This window comes from Somniosus microcephalus, chromosome 17 (genome assembly GCF_052327205.1).
Source record: "Somniosus microcephalus isolate GS21.2 chromosome 17, FLI_Smic_1.0, whole genome shotgun sequence".
Classification (NCBI taxonomy): Eukaryota; Metazoa; Chordata; class Chondrichthyes; order Squaliformes; family Somniosidae; genus Somniosus; species Somniosus microcephalus.
Window position 1 is genome coordinate 85395395 of NC_141003.1, and position 25361 is coordinate 85420755.

The 25361-nt window shown below is 46.3% G+C and overlaps 1 protein-coding gene across 1 annotated transcript in view; it reads left to right on the forward strand.

The window, feature by feature from the left end:
* camk1da (calcium/calmodulin-dependent protein kinase 1Da) overlaps positions 1–25361 on the forward strand; it is a 694020-nt gene that overhangs the window by 497940 nt on the left and 170719 nt on the right. Inside the window, exons 4-5 of the mRNA XM_086010788.1 lie at positions 18008–18146; positions 23531–23657. Of these exons, the coding sequence (XP_085866914.1) occupies positions 18008–18146; positions 23531–23657 (266 nt within the window). The remainder of the gene's footprint in view (positions 1–18007; positions 18147–23530; positions 23658–25361) is intronic.

Sequence of the window (25361 nt, forward strand, 5' to 3'; positions counted from 1 at the left end):
AAGTCCCACTCCAGAGACGTGAGCACAAAAATAAAACAATTGAACGTTGCGGGTCATCAACCCGACAGAACAGGACACTTGACTGAAGCTACCGGCTACCAACGCTCCCGTTAAGCCGCGCGGCCGCGCAGCGGTCTGGAGGTCCCGCGCAGGCCGCTCGCCGGCTTTATAATGGCAATAACCGCGCATGCGCGAAAAATGGAACGGTCCGCGCAGCCCGTTAAAGGGCCCACGCGTCCCCCCAAAAAATTACAGGGAACACTGCCTGCCACCCTCGCCGTTAATGCTGCGATCTGCGTGTCAGTAAGTAAACGGGATTTTTCATCCATTGTTACAGTGTTTATTTGCCTCGTTGCTGCACTCAATTAAGCATCTAATGGTTATAAGAACCATCTGTTCCATGACCAGTATCTGGATTATTAGTACTCGCACATGTTGCCTTGAATCACAACAGCCAACCATGGCCACATACGTCTGCGCGAAGGCAAGATTAATGGGTGAATCGTTAACTTTACAAAATGGATTAGAAATAATTGTGGCGATTAGGGCGAGTCACATGATGGTGTGTCCGAGGCATCTGTAGCCATGACCCATAATCACTGGCTCGTTCGTCCTTCCACCCTCCCCAACTGAGCCAGATCACATACTTAATTTATATTAACTGCTCTGTGCTGAGGTTCTGTGCCCATGTGGAACTGGGTCAACAGCCACACAACGCCTGTAGTATTTTTTTTTAACAGGCACCAGGAAGGAGAGCTTCTCCTTTACCTGTGGCAAGATTCAGACTAGAAGGCCCAGGGGTTTGTAGGGCGTCGATGGGGACGGGCATCCTAGCCAGCGACACTGAAAGATTGATGAGCCCATTTTAAACTGAGGAGGAGAAAATTGAGCATTTGCCTCAGGCTGCCAGACTGTGCTACTCCGACAGCAGTTACTAAAAAACAGATTACCCGGTCATTATCACGTTGCTGTTTGTGTGTGTGGGAGCTTGCTGTGCGCAAGTTGGTTTCCTGCATTACAACGGCGGCTACACTTCAAAAAGTGCTTAATTGGCTGTAAAGCATTTGGGACGTCCGGTGGTCGAGAAAGATGCGGGAGAAATGCGAGTCTGTCTTAAAGTTTTTTAGTTTTGTGCTACAGAAATGCTGAGTCAGCTGTACAATACATTTAGGTTTTTTTTTTAGACTATTTTCTAAAACCTTTAGAAATATAAGCAAAAATTATTTTTTGTAATTGGGCAAAGTTATACGTGAGATGTGACGAGCCATCACTTTTTATTCTACAGAGTCATATTTATTCGGTTCTCAGGATTATACACATGGTGAATGGGAATAGAAATTGCAGAGATATTAAATTTGCAAAATATTAAAAAATACAAATTATATATATATATAATATAATATAAAGGCAGAGGGGGCCGAAAGAACAAATGAATCTTGTTTATGCTGTGGGAGGCTCCACTGTTTACATGGCTCTGTGAGGCTCTCTATTGGCAGAAACATGGTACTGTAATGTTCCAGTACAGCTGGATCCTTGTCTAAACGTCCTGGGGGCTTGAAGGCTTTAATACTGGCAGGCCAGAGTGGGACCAGACTGTTTCTGATTGTTTTGTCACCGCTCCACGTGCTGTTGATCTTTCCCTGCGTTGTGTCCTATTCTAACTCTTTCCCGTTCACCCATCACCCCCCGTGCTCGCTGACCCACATTGGCGCCCCGTTAAGCAGTGCCCCGATTTTAAAATTCTCATCCTTGTTTTCAAATCCCTCCATGGCCTCGCGCCCTCCCTATCTCTGAAATCCCCTCCAGTCCCACAACCCCCCCCTGAGATATCTGCGCTCCTCCAATTCTGGCCTCTTGAGCATCCCCGATTTTAGTCGCTCCACCATTGGCGGCCGTGCCTTCAGCTGCCTGGGCCCTAAGCTCTGGAATTCCCTCCCTAAACCTCTCCGCCTCGCTACCTCTCTCTCCTCCTTTAAGACGCTCCTTAAAACCTACCTCTGTGACCAAGCTTTTGGTCACCTGTCCTACTATCTCCTTATGTGGCTCGGTGTCAAATTTTGTTTGATAATCGCTCCTGTGAAGCGCCTTGGGATGTTTTACTATGTTAAAGGTGCTGTATAAATACAAGTTGTTATTGTTTCCTTCCATGGATCTCAAGACAATGGAACTATTTGCCTCCTTTGATCTTCCTCCTACAATATAGAAGCTTTTAAAGCCCACACTTAATATCACCTAACAAGCAGTTCTTGCTAGTCTTTTCAATCAGGATGGTCTCCTCCACTATGCACCTCCGCCTTTCATCCAGCGCTTTCAAGTATAAGAAAAGATGCTATTCCTACAGTAACAACTTAGGCTGTGGTTCGCTGCCACTGTAATTATATTCCTTGCCATTGTTCTCTCCTAGAAGCAGTACCTTCAGCTATGCCAAGTGCAGCAAGACAAGTGTTAAATCTATTAAGTTCAAGTGTAGAACAGACGGCAGGAAGTAATTCTTTACAGAGATGGAATCAAATAGTGGAACAGGTTTCCTGGAACAATGGCTGAGGCTAGAACAGTTGATGTATTTAAAGGACAGCTGGTTAGAATGTGGAACTCGCTACCACAGGGAGTGGCTGAAGCGAATAGCAGAGATGCATTTAAGCACATGAGGGAGAAGGGAACAGAGAGTTATGCTGAAGAGGGGTGGGAGGAGGCTCATGTGGAGCATAATCACCAGCACAGACCAGTTGGGCCAAATGGCCAGTGTCTGTGCTGTAAATTGTCTGTAATTTATACTTTAATGGCAAGATGGTACACAATGGTATTCTGAACAAATGTGATCAAATGGCTCAATGGGCTTTCTTCATCAAAAATCTAATTGCGCCTGTTACAAATCCAGCTCTGCTAAGGACACCTTCTTGGGTTCAGTGGCCCCAGTCACTCCCATAATAAGTGGATCCCATGCCCCTTACACACTGGTGTAGATTCACACCGCACAGAACCTACAGTCCACCCTTGTTATCTGCTCTGAATATTTGTGTCTCTTGTACACAATCCCGCATGCCTCTCTTATTCTTTTCAAAGACAGACTGACAAAGTAGCTGGTAAAACCGGGCTGGAGATGAATTGTTTAAGCTGCTTTCTTTCACAACAGGTGAACATACTGGGGTGCAGTTATGATCCAACTCACTTAGTCTTCACAATTTGTCTTCATGTAATTTGTCTTCACTTAATAATGAACATGCCATGCTTTCCCGTAAGAACATAAGAACATAAGAAATCGGAGCAGGAGTAGGCCATTCGGCCCCTCGAGGCTGCTCCGCCATTCAATGAGATCATGGCTGATCTTCTGCCTCAACTCCATTCACCGGCCCTATCGCCATATCCCTTGATGCCCTTACTAGTCAGAAATCTATCGACTTCTGTTTTGAATATACCCAATGACTGAGCCTCCACAGCCCTCTTGGGTAGAGAATTCCAAAGATTCACCACCCTCTGTGTGAAGAAATTTCTTCTCATCTCAGTCCTGAATGGCCTACCCTTTATCCTGAGGCTGTGGCCCCTGGTTCTAGACTCCCCAGCCAAGGGAAACATTCTCCCAGCATCCACCCTATCAAGCCCTGTAATAATTTTGTATGCTTCAATGAGATCCCCTCTCATTCTTCTGAATTCAAGAGAATACAGGCCTTGTTTACTCAACCTCTTCTCATACGACAGTCCTGCCATCCCAGGAATCAATCTTGTGAACCCTTCATTGCACTCCTTCAATGGCAAGTATATCCTTCCTTAGGTAAGGAGACCAAAATTGTACACAGTACTCCAGGTGTGGTTTCACCAAGGCTCTATATAATTGGAGTAAGACTTCTTTACTCCTGAACTCAAATCCTCTTGTAATGAAGGCCAGTATACCATTTGCCTTCCTAATGGCTTGCTGCACCTGCACATTCACTTTCAGTGACTCATATACAAGGACACCCAGGTCCCTTTGAGCATCTGCATTTCCCAATCTTTCACCATTTAGGAAATACACTGCCTTTCTGTTTTTTCTACCAAAGTGTTCTCGCCTACTCACTGAGCCTGTCGAGATCCCCTTGAAGCCTCTTCACATACTCTTCACAACTGACACTGCCACCTAGCTTTGTATCATCAGCAAATTTGGAAATGTTACATTTAGTCCCCTCATCCAAATCATTAATATAGATTGTGAATAGCTGGGGCCCAAGCACCGATCCTTGCGGTACCCCACTAGTCACAGCCTGCCATCCTGAAAAAGACCCGTTTATCCCTACTCTTTGTTTTCTGTCTGTTAACCAATTCTCAATCCATGCTAGTATATTACCCCCAATTCCATGTGCCTTCATTTTGTTCACCAACCTCTTGTGTGAGACCTTATCGAAGGCCTTCTGAAAATCCAAATACACCACATCTACCGGTGGGTCATCTTGCTTGACTTAAATAAAATAATTCCTAATTAACCTCCTACATACTCCTTCTGCACTTGGTGAAAGCTTGTCATCACAGCTTTTTTCTGTACCTGAATGGATAGTTTTCATTTTGGGCATATCGGATTACACCTCACCCGCTCTCCCTTTCCACTGAAGTCAAAGTGAAAATTACCCGGCCTTTCCCCTCCACCTCTGTCTCTGTTTTAAGTTCTCCGCGCTCACAGCCAGAAGGAAAGGTAGATTTGTAAAACCAAAAAAGACCACCTGCTGAGCATCCAGGACCAGAGACTTCCTAACACAGTGGGTGTGAGGTTTTTATCAACAACAGGCAAACAAATTGATTAAGTATTAAAGTCTTTGGGGAAAACAACTTCAAACATCCAATCCATTGGCATCTTAACCAATTTTCATCTCAGTACTTTTCTTTCTTAAACTTCTGTGAATACATTTCGATTTAAAAAAACGAACAACAACAACAACTTGTATTTATGTAGCGCCTTTAATGTAGTAAAACGTCCCAAGGTGCTTCACAGGAGCGATTATCAAACTAAATTTGACACCAAGCCACATAAGGAGATATTAGAACATAAGAATTAGGAGCAGGAGTCGGCCATTCGGCCCCTCGAGCCTGCTCCGCCATTCAATAAGATCATGGCTGATCTTCTACCTCAACTCTACTTTCCCAGCACTATCCCCAGATTAGGACAGATGACCAAAAGCTTGGTCAAAGAGGTAGGTTTTAAGGAGTGCCTTAAATGAGGAGAGAGAGGTAGTGAGGCGGAGAGGTTTAGGGAGGGAATTCCAGAGCTCAGGGCCTCGGCAGCTGAAGGCAGGGCCACCAATGGTGGAGCGATTAAAATCGGGGGATGCGCAAGAGGCCAGAATTGGAGATATCTCGGAGGGTTAGAAACATAGAAGATAGGAGCAGGAGTAGGCCATTCGGCCCTTCGAGCCTGCTCCGCCATTCAACGAGATCATGGCTGATCATCCAAACCCTAGCACCCGGTCCCTACACCAACAGCCATCCACGTATTTAATTCCCCCTAACACTAAGGGCCAATTTTTTTTAATTTTTATCATGGCTAATCAACCTATCTTTGGACTGTGGGAGGAAACCGGAGCACCCGGAGGAAACCCACGCAAACACGGGGAGAATGTGCAAACTCCACACAGACAGTCACCCGAGACCGGATTTGAACCCGGGTCCCTGGCGCGGTGAGGCAACAGTGCTAACCACTATGCCACCGTGCTGCCCACAGTTGTCAGACTGGAGGAGATTACAGAGATAGGGAGGGGGGCGAGGCCAGGGAGGAATTTGGAAACAAGGATGAGAATTTTAAAATCGAGGCGTTGCCAGACCGAGAACCAATGTAGGTCAGGAGTGATGGGTGAACGGGACGTGGTGCGAGTTCGGACATGTACAACAACAACAACAACAACAACAACTTGCATTTATATGGCACCTTTAATGTAGTAAAACGTCCCAAGGTGCCAAAGTCACCAAACGCTCCAGAGTTTTGGATGACCTCAGGTTTACAGAGGGTGGAGCATGGGAGGCCGGCCAGGATGTATTGAAAAGCGACTCGTTTTCCCAATTTTCCGAATGCGTTTTTTTTGTGGAAAAGTGATCCGAAACATCCTGAAATGTGACAGTGCCTTTGGTCGTCTGCAATGGTCTAGTGTGTCGTTATCAGGCAGAAAGGAAGCCAAGACCTCCACAGTGCATTGCAATAAAGGTTTCCGACTTGTAAATGACAACACGCTGAAATACGAGAGGCCAGGTGATCTTCTGCAAACTGTTAAACAAGGGAAAAAGTGAAGAGATAAAAGTTTAAACCGCCGCTGTTATCATTCCTGAGGGAAGCAGCAGGCAGCTGCAATAACCCTTGTAAGGTCTCCGTACATTTGTTCTCATCAACCAACAACGAATCCTTCAATGATTAACAGATGGGCTTTCCAAGAGAGGCAATTCTAACAAAGTTATTCTGTCGGTTTGACACGGTGTTAGGGTTCTGTGCACTTCCTGACCTGCTATTATTCCCTGAACCAATGAAAACGGTACGGTTTTATGATATTATTTGTGTAGCCCGTAACAGTGCAACATCACGCTCGGTCCCAGTCACACTCCTCGGAAGTGACCTCACCCACCACTTGTCCTTGATGCTGTACTCTGCGCTGTGTCGAGCTGGGTTTATAAAGTGCTCAGTGCGTCGGTCAGATCTTCTGGACATTGAATCACAGAACAGTGCGGCACAGAAGAAGGCCATTCGGCCCATCAAGTCTGCGCCGGCTCCTTCGAAGAGCAATCCAGTCAGTCCCACTCCCCTCGCTCTTTCCCCATATCCCTGCAATTTTTTTCTCCTTCAATTATTTATCCAATTCCCTTTTGAAGGCTATTGATGTAAGAAAACTACTAGGCACTTGGTCTGAGTATTAAACAAAGCTTTAATCAACTGTTTTTCAACATGGAGATCTAGTTGTGTCCTTCACTAGTTCCTGTTAAAGAATGTCCTGAGCAAGCTGGGCCCATGCCCGAGTATTTATACTCTCCCTGGACAGCGCCACCAGCAGGCTGCCCAGCATTACTTCATAAGTCATTTCCACATGAATGACAAGATTCATGTCAGCTACTATTGAATCTGTATCCACCGCCCTATCAGGCAGCGCAGTCCAAATCCTAACCACTCGTTGCGTAAAAATGTTTTTTGTTACAAACTCGTGCAAAGTTTTGCTAAAGGTTTGAATTAGATGGATTAAGATGGGCTTAAGTGGCCTTCCTAATTCATAAATATCTTGTGATATTGTAAAGGTCAGTACTGGTATTATGACAAGACCTTAACAAGACGTTTAATTTATTGCTAATGTCACCAATATGGCAACTGGTGGCAAGAATAACCATGGGCCAAGAAGCAGCTCCTTGGCTAAAGTTCAGTCACTTTAGTTATTCTGAAAAGAATTGCTTCACACTTCCATAAGACCATGAGAAATAGGAGCAGGAATAGGCCACTTGGCCCCTCGAGCCTGCTCCGCCATTCAATAAGATCATGGCTGATCTTGGGCTCAAAGCCACTTCCCCGCCCGCTCCCCATAACCCTTCACTCCCTTATCTTGCAAAAATCTGTCTATCTCCACCTTAAATGTATTTAATGACCCAGCCTCCACGCTCTCTGAGGCAGAGAATTCCACAGATTTACGACCCTCTGAGAGAAGAAATTCCTCCTCATCTCAGTTCTAAAACGACCCTTTTATTCTGAAATTATGCCCTTGAGTTCTAGATTCCCCCATGAGGGGAAACATCCTCTCTGCATCTACCTTGTCGAGCCCCCTCAGTATCTGCCATCATTTTTGGTTTTACAAATCTGCCTGAGTCATTTGTTTACTGGCAGACGGTGTGCCTTTAATTAAGAGGCCAGCACACGAGCTATCGTATCAAAAAAAACTCATTAAAATTTGTCGGTGAAGTAAGCTGCGCTCATCAGCTTCAGCGCATTTATAATCCATCTGGGTTTTCAAAGGTCTGAAGCGAAGGCCACAAGAGTTAATAGTTAATTATCGTTTATGAAGATGTGGAATGTTGTCATTATGGGAGGTACGCTTTTAACCCTTTGTGGACTTAAGTAACATCTTGTTCCAAAAGTGAAATATATTGCACGATTTGTTTTTCGGTATATTTAAAGTACATGTATTGTACACGCACCCATTAAGATATAAAATCAGCAAATGCCGGACACACTCAGCAGGTCAGGCAGCATCTGTGGAGAGAGGAACAAGAGTTAACGTTTCAGGTCGATGACCTTTCATCCGCAGTATTTTGCTTTTGAGGCATTAAAGATACGTTTGGTTTTGTGCATTTTTTAAAAGTTTGTTTTATGGGATGTGGGTGTCGCTGGCAAGGCCAGCATTTATTGCCCATCCCTAATTGCCCTCGAGAAGGTGGTGGTGAGTCACCGTCTTGAACCGCTGCAGTCCGTGTGGTGAAGGTGCTCCCACAGTGCTGTTAGGGAGGGAGTTCCAGGATTTTGACCCAGCGACGATGAAGGAACGGCGATATACTTCCAAGTCAGGATGGTGTGTGACTCGGAGGGGAACTTGGAGGTGGTGGTGTTCCCATGCGCCTGCTGCCCTTGTCCTTCTCGATAATCTGGCTTTACTGCATTTATCATTGGAAATGTGCAGGCAGTGACCACAGCAGAATTTCTATAATACGTTCCCCTGTTAGAAGGAGCAAATCTCTCTTGGTACTCACGCAGAATGCGAATCTGTTTTTTAAGATGCCGTCGGAGTAAAGGTTATTTTTGTGCATGTTTGCGCTAATGAACTGCATTAGAAACCCCGCTCACATTGGCTGCACAAGAACACATGGGGAATTTTCTAGGCTGACACTCCCAGTGCAGCGCTGAGGGAGTGCTGCACTGTCAGAGGTGCCGTCTTTCGGATGAGACGTTAAACCGAGGCCCTGTCTGCTCTCTCAGGTGGGTTTATAAGATCCCGTGCCACTATTTCGAAGACGAGCAGGGGAGTTCTCCCCGGCGTCCTGGCCAATGTTTATCTCTCAATCAACATCACTAAAACAGATTATCTGGTCATTGTCACATTGCTGTTTGTGGGAGCTTGCTGTGCGCAAATTGGCTGCTGCGGTTCCTACATTACAACAGTGACTACACTTCAAAAAGTACCTCATTGGCTGTAAAGCGCTTTGGGACATCCTGAGGTCGTGAAAGGCGCTGTAGAAATGCAAGTCTTTTTAGAGGTGGTCGCGCTCCATCTCTGTAACTTCTCCAGCTGTTTACATGTGTAAAGGGGGATTCCAGCACATTCCCGGCGAAGTTATCACAGCGGAGCGGGAGCAGCTTGGAGGATATTCCCAGCCCTATTGCCACAAATTGACAAGCTGCATGGCTGCGACTGAAATGAAGGTTTGATTTTGCTGTTGACATAAAGAAAGCTAGGGGGCGAAGTGGGACTGGGCACGACTGCTCTTTCAAAGAGCCGGCACAGGCCCGATGGGCCGAATGGCCTCCTTCTGTGTTGTAAGATTCTATGGGGTATAAATTCGGTGGGGCTCCCTTTGGGGCACTAGCGTCGCCGGGGCACTAATTGTAGCACCCCAAAGAAGTTAGCGCCCCTGCGCCGTAAATCCAGTGGTAGCGCCCCAAGCAGGAGGTGGGGCGCTACTGGAAGCGCTCCCCTTCCTTCTTGGGGCGCTACCAGTGAATTTTGCAGCGCTACGTGCAACAGTGCCACGCGCGTCAGCACGTAGCGCCGCGTCATTGCAGGCCTCCCTCCCCTGATTAAAGGGGAGGGGCCTAGCGCTGCGCACACCGGGGCCCTGCCGGACCACCGGGGAGTGGGGTGCCGGTGAAACACCCGGCACTCAAGAGGAGCTGAATTTCGGGTGGGGGGGGGGCGGGGGTAGGGGCTTTCCGCCCCGGAGGTGCAAAGCTACCCAATTTTCCACCCTATGGGCAGGATTTTCATTGGGCCGTGGAGGCGGGATTGGAGGCATGGGGGAGGTTAAAATCCCGAAATCGGGGGTCCCAACCCCATCCCGCCCCCAACCCGCCTCCATGCCCATTTTAAAGGAGGCGGGTACCCGCCCCGCACTGGGACCCGCCTCCCCGAGGCGGAAAGGGGATTAGTGCCAATTAACTGCCTGTTAACAGGTAGTTAACGGGCAGTTTTTAGCCTAATCCCTATTTTTAATGTTGAAGTGTGGGATTCCCGATGGCTCCAAACCACACCAAGTTAGAGGAGGCGGACCGTCGGGATGAAGGGCTTGGGGGGGTCAAGATGTCCGGTGATCAGGTGAGTGATGGGTGCATGAGTGCAGAGGTAAGTGTGTTTGGTCTGTGTAAAGCATTTAAAGAAGTTTTACTTACCTTTACTTACCTTTACAGCCTTCCTTCCTTCAGGTCTCGGGAGTCCCTCATCTCACCGGCACAGAAAGCAGAATGGCTGCGAGCTGTCAAAAATTGCAGCATTCAGCTTTCTGTTCCGGGGAGATCTCTAAATCATCCTGAGAGGAAGGAATTAACTTAGAGTACAGATTGTCAGTGTTTGACAGCTTCAAACAGCTGTGAAACGCTGATATTTCATCTGTCAAAAGGTCTTGACAGATGACATGTCAATCTGTGATGTCACCTGTTGCCGGGTGGCCCTTAATTGGCCTGCTGAACCCACTGGGCGGGCTCAACAAGGTCAATCAAGTCAAAATCGAGTGGGTTGGCTAGAACTCGATGGAGGCGGGACTACAACCCCGAAAGTTGTAGTCCCGCCTCCTACCCGACTCCTCAATGAAAATCCAACCCTATGACTCTACAGAGAATACTGATCAAGACCTTTGAGAAGACTACGGGGCAAATTTTCCCACTGTGTGCTCCTGGGGTGGAGCTTTGTCAGCCGGGATCACATATTGGGGAAATCATGCTCTGGCTCTCTGGGTCTCTAATGTCCACCTGTACGAACATACAGCCTTCATCTGAGCGATAGCGCCTTTGACAGTGCAGCACTCCCTCGGTACCGCACTGAGGTGTCAGCCGAGATTGTTTGCTCGAGTCCTGGAGTGGGGCTTGAATCGGATTGCCCGGGAATCTCCGGGAATTGAAGATTAATCTCCAGGACACTGCTGCTGGCAAAAACCCGGGAGAACAATCATAGAACATTGGGTTTTTAAAAAAATTTCTTTGAACACTTTTTCTTATTAGTTATAAAAATCTGGGACATGGGAATAAAGGCTGTTGGACTGACAGTCAAGAATCATTCAACTGGGTAATGAAGAATCCATTCGCTTTCCAATTGGCAGAGGAAGGTGGGGCATCGGACGACCAATGACAGGAGTGTGGGGGCGGGGCGGTGGGAGACAGGAAGTCATGTGATGACACCTCCAGGAGCACGTCCAATCAGAGTTGGCAAACCTTCGGCTTGAACCCACAACCCTCCGGCTCAGTGGCCAGGGTGCTGCCAACTGAGTCACGCTGCATTTGCAATGGGAGAGAAGGGGCTCATGACGAAGAGGTTGAGAAGGGGGCACTTATTCTAAGAGCTACTGTCGGCATTAGGACCCCAGGAAAGGCAAGGGCAGACACTAAAGAGTTGGCGTTGCACTTAGTCAGAGGGAGTGGGTGAATTTATTTTCTTTAATGTCCGTCTTCCCTGCCGGGTTGGCCTGCCTCCAGTGCACAAACCAGGACTCATTAGGATTAAAATGCACTTGGTGCGGAGGAGAGGACTTTACAAGATTGCTTATGGCTCTCTCAGTTAATTAAAGGGAAAAAAAAGACTTTATCTAATGCAACCCACTGAAAGGTCTAAAGTTACCCTTTGAACTATAAAATGCCATGTACAATCAGCTTGAAGCTCATACTGTTGCTCTATATAGTTCCACATGACAAGGAATAATGGCCCAGAAATTCGGGTCAGGGGCTTCCCCGGCCGTTGAGCTGTGGGCCCGCGTGGGATTCCGATCCTGGGCCTCCTCCAACTGCCGGCACGCAGTGCTTGCGTATCCCAGGGGCGCAGTTAGTTCGAAGTGTCCCCTGGGATCACGTGGGCCATGGAGAGCCAATGGTAGCAGGGAATGCTTCATTCATAAGTTTGACAGGAAGAGCTGTCAAACCTAGAAATACTATAAGCCCCAAAACATCACTAAAACTTCAAATAATTTTTTTTTTAAATCACATTTTTAAAATAAACTATATGAAATAACTATTTTAAACAATAATTTAAATTTTTGAAAAAATTAATTACATTTTCTAATGGGGCTAAAAATAAACTTACCTTTCTTTAAAGTATTTAAAAATAATAAACCTATGGAAAAAATGTTTTAATTTTAATTAATTCACCACTTACCTTGTTAAAAGCAGGCCTTGCGCCTGCTTTTTAAATGTGTAACTTCTGGAGACTTACCCTCCCGGAGAAACCTGCAAAAAAAACGTAAGTTCAATGCGCACGCGCTGCCTCTCCTGCGCACGCGTTCGACCACTGAACCCCTTCTTTCAGGGGACCAGAAGTGCTGGTTTCCCACGCATGCGCAGTGCATGCACGAAACCGCCACTTTTGGTGGGCCTATGCGTGAGTACCCTGTGCGTCCGGTGGTTGTGAAAGGCGCTATGGAGATGCAAGTCTTTCTGTTGTGTAGTATTAGTCTGTGGTTCCTTCTGTAATCATAAACCTCAGCAACAGCTGCACTGCAGCTACTGATGTGAGACTGGCATTTGTTGCTTGCGATATACGCAGTTAGCAGATCCCAGTTACATCACCTGCTAGTCTCAGTCTGACTGGCACCAAGGTGCAGCAACAATGGACCAAGCACAAAGCTCTGCTCCTCCTGCCGCTTATGTTTAATGCTAGGAATGAAAAGTGTCCACCTTGCCCTAACATTAAATAGGCCCCGTACTAACTTCCCTGGAGAATCCAGCCAAGCATCGCGCCGCTGTTAAAGTACAGTTTTACACTTGGCTGCAGCTGGTGTAAGCTCAGACCGACGTGATTCGGTCTGTCGGAGGGGGTCTCGCCCTATTTGAACTTATTGCTCTTGGCTGTCAGATCGAGATGTCACACCCTCATTATACCGGCGCTTTTTGTGTCGATGCGCACCTGAAACCGCTTCGCATTAACTCGAAAACTATTCGAAAATGAGATCTGAAATGTATCAAAATAACACATAACTTTTTTGTGAGATTCTTGCAAGGGCAGATTTAAAAAAATCAAAGTTCAGGTATAACTGTGGGTATAATTGTCTGAATACATTTATGGGCCAGTGTTAATATAATGTAATACGATATATTTCTGTTAATAAGATGGTCTTTTAAATGGATGTATCAAAACAGCTACAAACTTTGTTTAGGGGTAAATACCATTGAGATACCGTGACAAACACCCACAGATAGAACACCAAAGACTAAGAAACCTCCAAAGGCAATTGGGCAAAAATTCCAGAGTATTAATCATTATATTGGATTTTTAAAAATTCATTCTCGGGATGTAGGCGTCGCTGGCAAGGCCAGCATTTATTGCCCATCCTTAATTGCCCTCGAGAAGGTGGTGGTGAGCCGTCTTATACAACTGAGCGGCTCGCTGGGCCATTTCAGAGGACTGTTAAGAGTCAACCACATTGCTGTGGGTCTGGAGTCACATATAGAAACTAGGAGCAGGAGTAGGCCATTCGGCCCCTCGAGCCTGCTCCGCCATTTAATGAGATCATGGCTGATCATCCAAATTCAGTACCCTGTCCCTGCCTTCTCCCCATATCCCTTGATCCCTTTAGCCTTAAGAAATATATCTTATCACACATAGGCCAGACTGGGCAAAGATGGCAGATTTCCTTCCCTAAAGGAGCAGATGGGCTTTATGACAATGGTCACCATTTACGAGCTTTTTATTCCAGATTTATTTAATTAACCGAATTTAAATTCCCCCCCCCCCCCCCCAGCTGCTGTGGTGGGATTTTAACTCATGTCTCCAGATCGTAGGTCGAAGTCCTCTGGATTGCTCGTCCAGTAATATAACCACAATGCTACCGTACCCTTCTTCGATATGAATCTAATGTCATAAAATACGGTAATGAACCTGTTGCATTCCCATGATACACCGGAGCTAAAATGTCCTCCCAGTATTCGTGTGTTCTTACCCTCTGCAGCCTTCAATCCCCTTCAGTAACCAGACATCTGAGCAGCTGTTTTTTGAAGGACTTCATTGACATGGCATTAACCAATCTTAGTGGGAGTCTGCTTCACATAGCTGCCCTTCTGTGGGAAAAAGAAATCTTCTAATCTCCAGCCTCCCTTGATACAAACTGATTTCTATTCACGTCCTTTTGTCCTACGACTGCCACTTGACTTAAGTAACCTGCTTAAATCCACATTATTGATGCCTTTCAGCATTTTAAAAGGCCTGGATCGTGCCCAGAGAGTCACTCAGGAGGCACGCTAATGGGTTGGCTTCCCCAGTTTGCTGACTTAAAAAAATGAGTCAGACTTGCAGATTCGGTTTCCCAGCAATGGGTTTTTTTTTTTTGGCAATTTCGCCGTGCAAGTCCCAGTAAACTGCAACCGGGCCGACATGCTTTCTGTGCCAGGTCCAACAATGAGTAAACCGATTTTAAAAGAAACAATGGAGCTAATAAACAAAGGCCGCACATGCTGGAAATCTGAAACAAAATAGAAAATGCTAGAAATGCAAAGTGGGCTCGTCAGCATCTGAAAGAGAAAGATGGGTTGATTACATCGGATATACGGCACAGAAACAGGCCATTCGGTCCAACCAGTCCATGCCCCTGTTTATGCTCCACTCGAGCCTCCTCCCGTCTTTCCTCATCTAACTCTTTCTTTCTTTTTCAAGTCAGCTAATCTAATTTTGGCCGAGAAAACTTATTTTCTTTTTTTTAATGTTCTTAAAGACAAGCAACCTTACCAAGAAATAAAGGCAGAAAATGCTGGACACACTCAGCAGGTCAGGCAGCATCCGTGGAGAGAGAAACAAGAGTTAATGTTTCAGATGACACTGAACCAGCTTCCTGTGCAGCAATCTGGCCAAAAAACATTTCCTAAATTTGGGCACTTTGCGTTCGGGCTTTCCCTGTATTCTCTCGATCTAACTCTCTCCAGTGCACGTCGTGCAGTGACCACAGACGTGCTCATTTTACACTCGAAACAACAAAAAAACCAGCACTTTCACACGCGAGTGTCCTTGTGGTAACATCAATGAATGGGAACTGCAGTATCCGGCTTTATTGTGGATTGTGATGCTTTATCCAATCATAAATGCAGATTTGAAATAGTCCTGCTTTCTGAATGAAATCACCATGTATTTTCAGCCCTGGTGCATTGCTCAGTGCATGTCCTGCGTTAGCTGTGGCTACTGTCCCTGGTGCTGTGAGATGTTGCCGTGAATTGTTTTACATTTGTAGTAAATTGTCACCATCACTAAAGCAACCTCCTAAGTGTTAAAAAGAAATCGGATCATTTCATGGCAAATTGTACTGCACAGAGGTAGGTGCATAAATTCAGGAATTTGAGGCTCAGCTTTTATACCTCCTGAATCTGAAGGTTGTGGGTTCGAGTCCCGCTCCAGAGACTTGCGCACATTATCCAGGCTGACAGTCCAGGGCAGCGCCGAGGGAGCGCGGCACTGTCAGAGGTGCCGTCTTTCGGACGAGGCGCTAAACCGGGACCATGCCTGTCCTCTCAGGTGGACGTAGAAAGATCCCATGGGAAGTAGAGCAGGAGAGTTTTCCCAGACCAGGAAAACATTCATCCCTCAACATTCATCCCTCAACAGCACAAAAAACAGGTCATTTTGTTATTCATCTCATTGCTGTTTGTGGGACAATGCTGTGCAATGCAAATTGGCTCACCACCCACCCCCCCCCCCCCCCGCCCACCCCCACCGTACCACATCCCCTACGATTCATAAGCACTTCATTGGCTGCAAAGCGCCTTTGGACGTTCTGGGATTGTGAAAGGCGCTGGAGAAATACAAGTTCTTTCTTCTTTCTATTGCACTGATGATGTGCTCCATGAAAAGGCAGAAAGCAGCCTCCATCCCCCGTAAGAGAGTTCTTGTTCTCACCCAGGGCAGTATAAGAAGGTGATAAGAAAATAGAAACATAGAAGATAGGAGCAGGAGTCGGACATTCGGCCCCTCGAGCCTGCTCCGCCATTCAATGAGATCATGGCTGATCATCTAAATTCAGTACCCGGTCCCTGCTTTCTCCCCATATCCCTTGATCCCTTTAGCCTTAAGAAATATATCCAACTCCTTCTTGAATATATTTAATGAATTGACCTCAACTGCCTTCTGTGGTAGAGAATTCCACAGGTTCACCACTTTCTGGGTGAAGAAATTCCTCCTCATCTCTGTCCTAAATGGCTTACCTCTTATCCTTAGACTGTGACCCCCTGGTTCTGGACTCCCTCGCCATTGGGATCATCCTTCCTGCATCTAGTCTGTCTAGTCCTGTTAGAATTTTATAAGTTTCAATGAATCTGAGGCATTCTCCTTCTCTCTTGCCCCAACAGAACAAATATTTGAGTGTGGCTGTTGAGTTCGGGGTGGGGGGGGGGGGGGGGGGCACAAGGGAACCAGTTTAAATCTCTCATGGCTGCTTGTACAGCACCGTTAAGGGTACCACCTATCTAATGTCTGAGTAGGCCTTAGAGTCATAACAGCACAGAAGGAGGCCATTCGGCCCGTCGAGTCCGTGCCGGCTCTCTGGACATTCCTGAAATGAAAATTGAGATGCCAAAAGTCTGATCTTTGAAACAAGAAGTTTACTTTCCAATTTCAGTGTCTTATGATATGTTGCTATATGGGTGTTAGGGTTTTCAACGGATTTTCAGCAGCAGCACAGCTCAAACTACAATCCCACTCCCTATCCCATTCTTATTCTGCTCCCCCGACCGCCATAAGCCAGCAAGTACCAAGTCAAGAAGCATCGGAGAGTGGGGCACAGGAGGCTGTTCAGTGGCGACGTATCAATACTGAGCACCAAGGATTGATAGGCCAGCTTAGTAGCGCACGAGAGGTTTGAGCAGGGCCGCTTCATGCTGATTTTCAAAGGCAAATGCAGAGAACGTGGGCTTTGTGACCAAAAGCTAACTGTCCCTGTAAAATACGAGTAGCTGCAATGTATGAAGCGGCGTGTTCCCTATGAGGAGAGAGAAAAGAAAGAAAGACTTGCATTTCTCCAGCGCCTTTCACGACCACCGGACGTTTCCAAAGTGCTTTACAGCCAATGAAGTACTTTTTGAAGTGTAGTCACTGTTGTAATGTAGGAAACGCGACAGCCAACTTGCGCACAGCAAGCTTCCACAAACAGCAACATGATCATAGAATGGTTACAGTAGAGAAGGAGGCCATTCGGCCCGTCGAGTCCGTGCTGGCTCTCTGCAAGAGCACTTCAGCTAGTCCCACTCCCCCGCCCTTTCCCTGTAACCCTGCAAATTTATTTCCCTCAGGCACTTATCCAATTCCCTTTTGAAAGCCACGATTGAATCTGCCTCCACCACCCTTTCAGACAGTGCATTCCAGATCCTAACCACTCCAGATAATGATAATGACCAGATAATCTGTTTTACTGACATTGATTGAGGGATAAGTATTGGCCAGGACACTGGGGAGAACTCCCCTGCTCTTCTTCGAAATAGTACCATGGGATCTTTTACATCCACCTGAGAGAGCAGACGGGGCCTCGGTTTAATGTCTCACCCGAAAGACGGCACCTCCGACAGTGCAGCACTCCCTCAGCACTGCACTGGGAGTGCCAGCCTAGATATTTGTGCTCAAGTCCCTGGAGTGGGACTTGAACCCACAACCTACTGACTCAAGAGGGCAGGGGGTGGGGGGCACTACCCACTGAGCCACAGCTATGCACTCCATAGCAGGCAAGCGGAAATCCTACTTATATGGATTTCTCAGCAGTTTAGTTTGTAGCCTCTTAAGCAGGACGTGTATCCGTGTGTCTCAGCTGCACAACTGACCACCTCCCCGTCCAAAAAAAAAGCATGGTTTATATTTAGATGAAGGACAGAAGTTTTTTTTTTCTTCTATTCTATTCCCCATACATCTCCTTTTCTGCTTCCTAGGGTGTCAGGAGGGGAGCTATTTGACAGGATTGTGGAGAAGGGGTTTTACACCGAGAAGGACGCCAGCACTCTGATACGGCAGGTACTGGACGCTGTGCAGTACCTACATAAAATGTGCATTGTTCACCGAGACTTGAAGGTAGGTTCCTGACATCCTCCTGTGACTTGCCTGTGTAATCGATATACAATCCCTTGAGTTGCTCGGAACAGTGGTAAGCAAAAGGTTAGAACCTGACCTGCCCTTTTAAGAAGGTTTGCTGTTCGCATCATTTACACATTTCCGACTGATTTCCATGTACCAAGAACTGCAACCAATAAATTGGAGTCTTCATCGCATTCTCAATAAATGAGAATATAAGAATTAGGAGCAGGAGTAGGCCACAGGGCTCTTCGAGCCTGCTCTGCCATTCAATAAGATCATGGCTGGTCTTCTACCTCAACTCCACTTTCCCGCCCGATCACCATAGCCCTTGATTCCCCTAGAGTCCAAAGTTAGCTTTTTATTTTTTCATGTGAATCCATAAGCACATTGGCCCTGAAATTCTTCATCGGTTTAGCCGGTCTTCCACTGTATGTCTGCTGAGAGACCTGCTGACTGTCCCAGAAAATGGTGGAGACCTGGTTGTGCAGAGTCTCTACCAGTTCTAGAAGCTTCCTGGCTGCAGAATCTCCATCCACACCTTACAAGGCAAATGGTGCCCAGGGGTTGGAGCCAAGGGCAGGAACTCCCTGAACCAGGGGTTTGTGCTCTTGAGGCTAGAAGGGGACATGCCGATTGCGTCCACCAACCCCATGCTCATGAGGTTAAAACTAATGCACAAAAAACTAAGACCAACACACATTCAGTCAGAATCATCTTGCTAACTTGCCTCTGACCCTCTTAAGGACAACAATATTGTCAATGAATGATTGATTCTAATCTTTTTGTCAATCAGTAAATTTGGGCTGCCCATAGTGAGGTTTCTTCTGACTTCCACAGGACACTATAAGAACATAAGAATTAGGAGCAGGAGTCAGCCATACGGCCCCTCGAGCCTGCTCCGCCATTCAATAAGATCATGGCTGATCATTGACCTCAACTCCACTTTCCCACCCGATCCCCATATCCCTTGATTCCCCATGAGTCCAAAAATCTATCGATCTCAGCCTTGAATATACTCAACGACGGAGCCTCCACAGCCCTCTGAGGTAGAGAATTCCAAAGATTCACCACCCTCTGAGTGAAGAAATTCCTCCTCATCTCAGTCCTAAATGGCCAACCCCTTATCCTGAGACTATGCCCCCTAGTTCTAGACACTCCAGCCAGGGTAAACAACCTCTCAACATCTACCCTGTCAATCCCCCTCAGAATCTTATGTTTCAATGCGATCCTTCTTCTAAACTCCAGAGAGTATAGGCCCAATCTACTCAATCTATACTTTCAGTTGTTGAAGAAATGTTTTGATCTGGTAGTTTTGCTTGAGAGCCATATTACTCCACCAGTTTCAGCCAACATATGGAGACTGTCATTTCACAACTCAATTCCAATATGAGATTAAATCCCTTTTTTTGAATATGGTGATAATCCTGACACACTGGATCATATTGCTAACATATCTTCAGCTATCAGCATCACTGCTGCTTCTTGTTATTTTTGTATGTCAAGAATAATGCCCAGTCGAAACTTGATGCAGCACACTTGTCCAGCTAAGATGATATGATCTTTTATCCTAATGACTGTTACAAAAGGTCTTTTGTAAATTAAAATTACCCAAGGACCAGATCATCTAAATTAATTTCAAAATTAAGCAGAGACTGGGTAACGTGCAATGATTGTATCAAGGTAGGAGATTTAAAATTGATCCAACAAAATATATCAAATTACACAATTGCTTTGTTTCTGCTGATCTTTGCTGACCAGTCCAGCAGTACCAGTCTTTTGCTATGATTCAATATGAAAATAAACCTCCCGTTTGAAACTAGATGTTGTAATCTTACACCGCGGTCAGGGAGCTGCCAGAACTCCGGGCATTGTTTCCCTTACACGATGAGTTTCCAGCAATCCACTCAATCCTTGCGAAGCCCACGTCTTAGAATGAGAGGTGATCTCATTGAAACATACAAAATTCTTACAGGGCTTGGCAGGGTAGATGCTGGGAGGATGTTTCCCCTGGCCAGGGAGCCAAGAACCAGGGGTCACAGTCTCAGGATAAGGGGTCGGCCACTTGGGACTGAGACGAGGAGGAATTTCTTCACTCAGAGGGCGGTGAATCTTTGGAATTCTCTACCCCAGAGGGCTGTGGAGGCTCAGTCGTTGAGTATATTCAAGACAGAGATCGACAGATTTTTGGATATTAAGGGAATCAAGGGATATGGGGATAGTGCAGGAATGTGGAGATGAGGTAGAAGATCAGCCATGATCTTATTGAATGGCGGAGCAGGCTCGAGGGGCCGAATGGCCGACTCCTGCTCCTAATTCTTATGATCTTATGTACTTAAAATGATCACTGGATCTGATAGAGTAACCCATAGGTAATCCTGAGCTACACATGTATAACAGTAACAACAACAACTTGTATTTATATAGCGCCCTTAACGTAGTGAAACGTCGCAAGGCACTTCACAGTAGCGTTATCAAATAAAATTTGGCGCCAAACCACATAAAGAGATATTAGGGCAGGAGAGTGTCTTAAAGGAGGAGAGGCAGAGAGGTTTAGGGAGGAAACTCCAGAGTTTAGGGCCGTGGCAGCTGAAGGCACGGCCGCCAATGGTGTGATGAAGGAAATCGGGGAAAGAGGACAGGATTGGAGGAGCGCAGAGATCTCGGAGGGTTGTGGGGCTGGAGGAGATTACAGAGATAGGGAGGGGGCGAGGCCATGGAGGGATTTTAAAACAAGGATGAGAATTTTTAAATCGAGGCCTTGCCAGACCGGGAACCAATGTAGGTCAGCGAACACAGGGGGTGATGGGTGAACGGGAATCAGAGCGAGTTAGGACACGGGCAGAAGAGTTTTGGATGAGCTGAAGTTTACGGAGGGTGGAATGTGGGAGGCCGGCCAGGAGTGTGTGGGAATAGTCGAGTCTGGAGGTAACAAAGGCATGGCTGAGGGTTTCAGCAGCAGATAGGCTGAGGCAGGGGTGGAGAAGGGCGATAGTACGGAGGTGGGAGTGTACAGCTGTTTTAGTAGTGGGACGGTGACTCCTGCAGCACATTCTGCAGCAAGACATTGATACTAAGGTAACAACAGAAAACGCTGGAAAAACTCAGCAGGCCAGGCAACATCTGTGGAGAGAGAAACAGAGCCAACGTTTCAGGTCGAAACCCTTCATCAGGACTGAGAAAAAAAAGGCAGGAAATGAAACAGATTAAGAAGCAAGTTAGGGGACTGGGAAATGGGGGAGGGGATGAAAGAACAAAAGGGAAGGTCTGGGAGAGGTGAGGAGACATTTAGAGATATTCAAGGTGAGACGAGATGGTAATAGGGCAAGTAAATAGACAAAGGATGGCTCTAGATGAAGTGTGAAATGCGCTGGCAGAGTGAGAGACAGCTGCCGTGTGGGAGAGAGAAAAAAGGAAGGAAAAGGCACAAACCAAAGGTGTGGATAAAAAATATATAAAAGTGTAATAGGGGCTGAGGTTATGGTCTGAAATTGTTGAACTCGATATTGAGTCCAGAAGGCTGTAAAGTGCCTAATCGGAAGATGAGGAGCTGTTCCTCGAGTTTACGGTGAGCTTCCGTGGAACAATGCAAGAGGCCGAGGACGGTGAGGTCTGAGTGGGAATGGAGCGGTGAATTAAGGTGACAGGCGACCGGATTTACCTGTCCTATTACCATCTCATCTCACCTTGAATATCTCTTAATGTCTCCTCACCCCCCACAGACCTTCCCTTTTGTTCTTTCATCCCCTCCCCCGTTTCCCAGCCCCCCAAACTTGCTTCTTAATCTGTTTCATTTCCTGCTTTTTTTCTCAGTCCTGACGAAGGGTTTCGACCTGAAACATTGACTCTGTTTCCCTCTCCACGGATGTTGCCTGGCCTGCTGAGTTTTTCCAGCGTTTTCTGTTGTTATTTCGGATTTCCAGCATTTGCAGTATTTTGCTATCGTAGTGATACTAAGGTGCCAATTCCTACCCATGGAACAGAAAGGTGGCAGCAGCCAAACAGAGAGTCTCACCATCAGTACCCATCTTAAGCTAAACATTTCTTGGCTGTTTTTCTGATGACAGTGAGGGCTAATGATCACATCAGGGGAACTGGCTCGGACACATATATTGGTCTGAACACAGTTGCTATCGATAGATCTGGCCATTTACCACTTAAGAGTGCTTAAGTATCATTATATTACTTATATACTGTGCATGTTTAATTCACTTTCTTCACACTGTCAGATTCAGTAAGTGCACTCAACCAGCACCTCTGATAATAGCTCCAGCACTCAGCATTAAAACCATATTTTCTAAATGAAACTCCGAAAGAAGACATAAAAACAGAAAATGCTGGAAATACTCAGCAGGTCAGGTGACATCTGTGGAGAGAGAAACAGAGTTAACGTTTCAGGCCGATGACCTTTCGTCAGAACTGAAAAAGTTTGAGATGTGACAGGTTTTAAGCAAGTGCAGGGGCAGGGAAAGGGGGGAGGGGAGGAAAGAACAAAAGGGAGGGTCTGTGATAGGCTGGAAGGCAGGAGAGATTAAATGACAAAAGGAATGATGGAGAAAGGTGAACGGAGATGGTAACGGGACAAGTAAAGAAACATAAGATGGGTCTAGAAGAGGTGTAAATGGGAACAGCAGAATTATCAACAGCTGCCGTCCAAAAAAATGGGGGCAGAGGTTATGATCCGAAATTGTTGAACTCAATGTTGAGTCCGGAAGACTGTAAAGTGCCTAATCGAAAGATGAGGTGCTGTTCCACGAGCTTACGTTAAGCTTCGTTGGAACAGTGTAAGGCCGAGGACGGAGAGATCAGAGTGAGAGTGGAGCGGAGAATTAAAGTGACAGGCGACCGGAAGCTCAGGGTCGCGCTTGCGGACTGAACGGAGGTGTTCCGCAAAGCGGTCACCCAATCTGCCTTTGGTCTCCCCAGTGTAGAGGAGACCGCATCGTGAGCAGCGAATACAGTATCCAAAAGAAGACATATGTTAAAACTAGGCGTTATTATTATTTGTTTGTTGATTAATGTTTTTACACGGTGGAACTCATTCCCTAAACGTATTTTTCGTAAACTCTAATGCCCCCGTCCTCTTAGTTTTAAAATAGGATCCTATATCAGTATGCTATGATGGCAGCAAGCTGAGATTAATAACACTACAGAGCTTCCCGGTGGCAGGGTTTGCCTATTCCTGGGAAAATAGGAGAGCGAGGAACAAGAAAAGACAATTCAAATCTGTTCCTTCCACAGACTGTGTGCTACTTGCCATATCATGGGCTCTGCCCAGGCGGGAAATTCTGCATAATACTACAATTATTAAATGTTTCGCTCTCCTCAAAAGAAGGGAAATCAAAATAGTCTTGTGTGTTTTTTCTTCTCAAATCTTTACTCAGCCAGAAAACCTCTTGTACTTCAGCCCTGCTGAAGAATCCAAAATTATGATCAGCGATTTTGGTTTGTCCAAGATGGAAGGGACGGGAGACGTTATGTCGACAGCGTGCGGCACCCCTGGCTATGTGGGTAAGTGATTTCCTTGAAATGGGACATTCTGGAACGCTCTGTGCATGCTAAAGCTTTTAACTGATTTTATACTGATTTTTAACACGCAAACAACCCCGTCAGGGGAAAATACAGCTTCTAGAATGTTCCTTGCTACCAGACTTGATCTTGTTCCAACACAAAGGTCAAAAGACATCCATATTCAACATGTCTGCCAACAACCACAAGACCAACTGCATTCCCCATTTTATCGTTCTGCTTCTTCAGTGACATTGAGTGGAGGTTTATTATCTACTTTAACCTCCCCAGTTTGTCAGGTATTTTCTGCCGCGATTTAAAAATTCTCATCTTTGTTTCCAAATCCCTCCATAACCTCGACCTATCTCTGTAACCTCCTCCAGCCCCACAAATCACCCCCTACCCTCGCCCGAGATATCTGCGCTCCTCTAATTCTGGCCTCTTGAGCATCCTCCGATTTTGAATCGCTCCACCATTGGCGGCCGTGCCTTCAGCTGCCGAGGCCCTGAGCTCTGGAATTCCCTCCCTAAACCTCTCCGCCTCTCTTTCCTCCTTTAAGACGCTCCTTCAAACTGACCTCTTTGACCAAGCTTTTGGTCACCTGTCCTAATATCTCCTTATGTGGCTCGGTGTCAAATTCTGTTTGATAATCGCTCCTGTGAAGCACCTTGGGACGTTTTACTACATGAAAAGCGCTATATAAATGCAAGTTGTTGTTGCATGTGACACATGAGAATCATAGAATGATGCAGCACAGGAGGCCGTTCGGCCCATCGTGCCTGTGCCGGCTCTTTGGCAGAGCTATCCAATTAATCCCACTGCCCCCTGCTCTGCCCCCACAGCCTTGTCATTGTTTTTCCTTTCATGAGAATTTCTTGCTGTTCTTTTAATTTGCCGCCATGAGGAAGCCTGGTATGTTTGTTTAAGCCCGGAGGAAATTTTCCAAATCTGAGTTTATATCTGGGATACATCACTTGAATGCAGCTTTCCGCTCACACAGGTATTTTGCTATTCTGTTCGCAAGCCTTAAACATGCATTTTCAGAGACAAAATAAGTGCTTCATTTTATTTTAGATATCAACAAACTATTATTCTCTGACGTTTAGAAGAATGAGAGGTGATCTCATTGAAACATATCGGATTCTGAGGGGGATTGACAGGGTCGATGCTGAGAGGTTGTTTCCCCCTGGTTGGAGAAAGAAAAGAAAGACTTACATTTCTATAGCGCCTTTCACGATCACCGGACGTCCCAAAGCGCTTTACAGCCAATGAAGTACTTTTGAAATGTGGTCACTGTTGTAATGTGGGAAACACAGCAGCCATTCTGCGAACAGCAAGCTCCCACAAGCAGCAATGTGATAATGACCAGATAATTGTTTTTTTGTTATGTTGATTGAGGGATAAATATTGGCCCCAGGACACCGGGGAGAACTCCCCTGGAGTATAGAACTAGGGGCCATAGTCTCAGGATAAGGAACATAGGGCATAGGAGAATAGGAACAGGAGGAGGCCATTCAGCCCCTTGAGCCTGTTCTGCCATTCAATGAGATCATGGCTAATCTGTGACCTAACTCAATATATCCGCCTTTGGCCCATAGCCCTTAATACAGGTAGACTATCCTTTATCCGAACTTCCGAAAACCGAAAACCTCTAAAAACCAAAAGTTTTTTCGTTCAGCGTAAGTCGTGCGCACGACATGACCAGAG